The 5,000-nt window shown below is 35.2% G+C and overlaps 2 protein-coding genes across 2 annotated transcripts in view; one reads left to right on the forward strand and one right to left on the reverse strand.

Moving 5' to 3' along the window:
* The window catches only part of LOC135212239 (uncharacterized), a 790,449-nt gene that overhangs the window by 472,499 nt on the left and 312,950 nt on the right, over positions 1–5,000 (reverse strand). The gene's annotated exons all lie outside the window — the stretch shown is intronic.
* Positions 1–5,000, forward strand: part of LOC135212136 (endochitinase-like) — a 12,363-nt gene that overhangs the window by 7,229 nt on the left and 134 nt on the right. The window contains exons 4-6 of the mRNA XM_064245547.1: positions 709–818; positions 3,085–3,200; positions 4,447–4,525. Of these exons, the coding sequence (XP_064101617.1) occupies positions 709–818; positions 3,085–3,200; positions 4,447–4,525 (305 nt within the window). The remainder of the gene's footprint in view (positions 1–708; positions 819–3,084; positions 3,201–4,446; positions 4,526–5,000) is intronic.

The raw sequence follows: 5,000 nt of genomic DNA on the forward strand, positions 1-5,000 counted from the left end.
CATCTCTTGAGAATGGGCCACAGAAGGGCCTGAAAGTACTCGAGTGTGGAGTAAAACTAAATGTAAATACTTAGAAGTAAACAAGTTACAAATTGAATTTGTGGGTTTCTTTTTCAATCTTCAGAAGAAAACTGAAAGAAGTTTTTGTTTGGTTAATGAAAGCAATGCTGACAATAAAGAATTAATAGCGCAGAGATTCATGTATGTCAAGGACCGGATGACATACAAAAATCGAAAATTCTGTTCTTGTTTTTTTTATTGTAATTTAAAACTTCAGCTTTATCATTTGTCGGATACGAAATGTTTTTAAATTACTAAAATTTCGAGGAGGAAGCCATCGATTTCTTGCAATATTAGTTAAACCTCAAGATGTCTGTTAAAAAATACTGGTTAAGAGACCCTTCATTGTCTATAGATACATAATATGTAATCATTTCAATAAGAGTTTTCGTATATTTTTTTCAACATTGTTTTGGAAGGGAGCGATTTCCTGTGTTATTGACCCTCCGTCAGCACTGATATATACAATCATCAATGATTATACCCTTCCGTCAAAGTAAACCGATTTTGACACCTGAACTCATAAATTAATAAACGCTTTAAAAAGTAGGCAGATAAATAAATATATTAGGATACAAAGCTGTGAATCTATACTTAAATCCTTCAATAAACACAAATACAAACTAATTGTTTAATCATCAATTCCAGAGTTCCTAAAAGAATACGGGTTGGACGGTCTTGACGTAGACTGGGTATTTCCCGCAGAAGGGGGACCGGCTGGAACTTCTCAGGCTAATATCAACAATTTCCTAACTTTGGTGAGAAAAACAAGACGCTGAGAGAGAGAGAGAGAGAGAGAGGCATTTTTTTATAATCATTCGAGGTAGCTCGACCAATTTTAAAAATCTCCTTGATGCAAAAACGAGTTAAGGTAATATACTTTCAGAAGCACACCGCTCCAATTTTCGTTAAGATTTAGTGCCAGAGGAAAACCAGTTGTCTTTCATCATTTCCAGTTAACTGGCCACCGAGTGATCATCTCTTCCCACTGAGTGACTATCTATGTGATCATCAAAGATACTACAGAGTACACAAAGACACTCAAGTCAGCCATATGAGCCGCACCACGACGGGGCCAGTAGAGACAACTGGCGGCAGTAATCAAAATTAAAAAGAATGACGTCATAAATCCCAACCAATGGGAGCACGCTTTTCAACACGATCGACCAATAGCGTCATTTGTTTACATACTGTGTTTGGAAGGTATATTTAGCCTGCGGCTTATGCAGCCAAACTTTTATTTCGTGGATCACATTTTGAACAGACTAAAATAGTGATTCTCAACCTTTTTCACTCTATTCCCCCTTTCACGAATTCTCAACATTCGTGTGCCCCCCACCCCCATTCATTTTTCTCCCAAATCCCACCCCGCCAAAAAAGGTAAAGATAAATAAATAAATAAATAAATAAATGAGTAAATAATATGTTGATGAAGAGAACACCCTTGCCTTATTACGAAGTTTACAGTCATAATTATCTTATATTTGATTGATTTCTGTTATATACTTAACTTACATCACTAGACTGCAAAAAACTAGCGGAAAATAGCAAATTTAAATTCGGTTGGGAAAAAGTTTTTTTATTTTTTAAATTCAGATTCCTAACATTATTTAGAAATGTATAATTTTCAATAGCCCACCATGGCCCCCTAAATTCTTTCCACGGCCCCCAGGTTGAGAACCACTGGACTAAAACATGCTTTTCGATAATAAATATTATGGTTGCTCTTTATAAGAAATACGACTATAGTGTGTTTGTAGTGCTGACCAGGATTCATGGTGTAAAGAGAAAATCTTGGATTCACGGTATCAAGATCAAGCCCAGATGCATGGTTTAAAATTAGAAATTCTGAACACATGGTATAAAGAGAATATCTCGAACTCATGTTATACACTGAAAATCGTGTATAACGTGACGTAGGTCCTGACGTTTCATGTGACAACACTGTCTCGTCCTGGATGACGGCATGAGATTACAACTGCTTGTGGGAAAAAATTCGAGTCCAGTATCTTTGTGCACTCTATAGTATCTATCTTTGGTAATTTTATACCTGAGATCTATAACGGCTCGTAGCTTTCCATGGTGGAGGAGCGACACTTTTCATCTTTTCCCAAGTTTGTTTTACTTCGCTAACTAAAATTAATTTGTTGCCCTCTCACTAGCATGTCACGGACGAGAAAAATTAGACTGCTTCACTCACTACTTTACGTAATACATAAATATGAATAATTTTCAATAGCATATAAATATTCACCAAAGCATCGGCGTACTGTCGAAAGACCACATTTATATATATATATATATATATATATATATATATATATATATATATATATATATATATATATATATATATATATATATATATATATATATATATATATATATAATAATATACATATTCTACATAAAAACATTTCTAGAGTCGTGGCCTAGTGAACTTCGGAGAATTTTTGTCCTAAGAAATATTTGTAAAAAGGCAAAATCGAGGACACTAAATTGACAGTTTCTCATTTGACCCACATTCCTGAATTTCCCTGCCATAACTTCTGCTGTGGTTACAAGAGGACTTCCATCGTTCCTGTTAATAAATTAATTTTCCTTGTCTCGTTTTAGTTTTATGTAAATGAAAACTATTATAGAGAAGGCTGTTTGTCTGTGCGTCCGCACTTTTTCTGTCCGCCCTCAGATCTCGAAAACTACAGAGGCTAGAGGGCTGTAAACTGGAATGCTGATCATCCGCCCTCCAATCATCAAACATGCCGAATTGCAGCCCTCTAGCCTCAGTAGTTTTTATTTCATCTAGGGTTGAAATTAACCATAATTGTGCTTCTGGCAATGCAACAACACAGGTCACCAGGACCGGCTGAGAGTTTGATGGGCCGCGGCTCATACAGCACAGAGTCCACCTAAAGATGATAGATCTATTTCAGGCGGCCTTCATTGTGCACGGTATACAGAAAACTCGATTACGCCGAGAAAACTCGTTGCATTATTTACTTTTTTTTTTTTTCTTTTAAACAGCTCCGAGAACTACGTGCCGCCTTCGACGCAGTAGGCAAGGACTGGGATATAACAGCAGCTGTCACCATAAGTCAAGATATAGTGGATGGTGGACGCCACATGATGGAAATTTGCGAGTGAGTAGTATCACACGCGCGCGCGCGCGCACACACACACACACACACACACACACACAAAATCCACACAGCACGGAAACGACAATGGCAACAAAAAATATGTATCGTAAATAAGGACACATACTCACACACACTTATGAAAATTGCTCCAAACTTTTTTTAATAGTGTGGTCAGTACGCTTTGAAAGCTAAATAAGCATTTTCTTATGTAATTGCCGAAAATAAGAGATACACACACACACTTATGAAAATGCTGCAAACGTTTCACATGGTAGTCAAGAATCAGTGTAAAAGGTATTCGAACAAGATGGGAACAAGTAAACCAGAATTTTTTTTTTTAATAGTTTGGTCAATACTGCTTTGAAAGCTAAAAAACTTTTTCTGATGTAATTACAGACACACACACACACACACACACACAAAAACACACACAAAAGCACATATAACGTGTCTGGAATCCTCTCACATCTTCGGGGCTATAAACAAAATTAATTGTTACAATATTAAAAAAAATTTGCTAAAATAAGCTAATAATTATAAAAAAAATCTAGTTTTGTAATATAACAGCCAAGTAAAAGTAAAATAAAAACTACAAAGTGACTTTAGGCTAAAACTAAATTAAAACGATAAATAACTCTGTGAAATGACAGATAAAATAGCAAAAAAGAAAAATAGAAAAAAAAAATTGAAAAAAATAAACAAGCAAACCATTTAGTTGGAATTACTGTTAAGAGGTTTGGCTGTTAACCGATGGAGAGCAGAAAAGTCAAAGGGAATGTTAGAGGGATAAAAAACACCGCCTTTGACTAGATTTCTTATAATTATTAGCTCATCTTAACATTATTTTTGATATTGTAAAAATCAATTCTATTTATAGCTCTGGAGTTGAGAAAGGATTCGCAGAACGTTGGGGTAAATAAAAAATAAAAATTATTTCCGGTTTTCTCGCTGTCCTGTTCATAGTATAGTATATACATATATATATATATATATATATATATATATATTATATATATATATATATACAATATACATGTATTACTACTGTATGTATGTGTATAGATATGCATGTATATTCATATTCCATATATATATATATATAATATATATTATATATATTATATATATATATATATATATATATATATGAGAGAGAGGAGAGAGAGAGAGAGAGAGAGAGAGAGAGAGAGAGAGAGAGAGAATCCTACGTATGCCCGAACAGCAATCGATATATTTCAATTCACAGCCTCGTGGACTCAGTGACGGCAGTTGCCAACGGTCTCAGAGGTTATTGGGACGGTTACGCTCAAGATGAGACAAATGTGGTGAGTATGGAACATTATATGTGCTTCTCGAACACTTTGGAAAATATAAGAAATCTTTCCGGAATATGATGGTATCGTCCAGTAATCATTTTCATTATGTCAGTACTGAGGATAGTAGTCATAAATTTTATAATGGCAATAATGATAGTCGTCCTGGCGAATAAAATTTTTTTTTTTCCGAAATATGTGACATCATACAGTAATTTTATCATTAACTTCAGTGTTGAATGTAGGGACAGATTTTATAATGAATGCATTATTGTCCACTCTCTGAGTGCAAAAGTAAGACAAAAAGAGGGGAAGCTGTAACACTAAGTATTTTGTAAAGATGTGACCAAGGGTAATGTAACTATAGTTGGTTCACTTAGGGTAGATTCTTGGGTGAGCCCTACGCCTACGAGACGTTTGTTTGGCGAGCGCTGATTGGCTGGGAGCTGCCGACCTTCCGATACCAGCCAATTAGCGGCCGCCAAAC

This window comes from Macrobrachium nipponense, chromosome 40 (assembly GCF_015104395.2).
Source record: "Macrobrachium nipponense isolate FS-2020 chromosome 40, ASM1510439v2, whole genome shotgun sequence".
Classification (NCBI taxonomy): Eukaryota; Metazoa; Arthropoda; class Malacostraca; order Decapoda; family Palaemonidae; genus Macrobrachium; species Macrobrachium nipponense.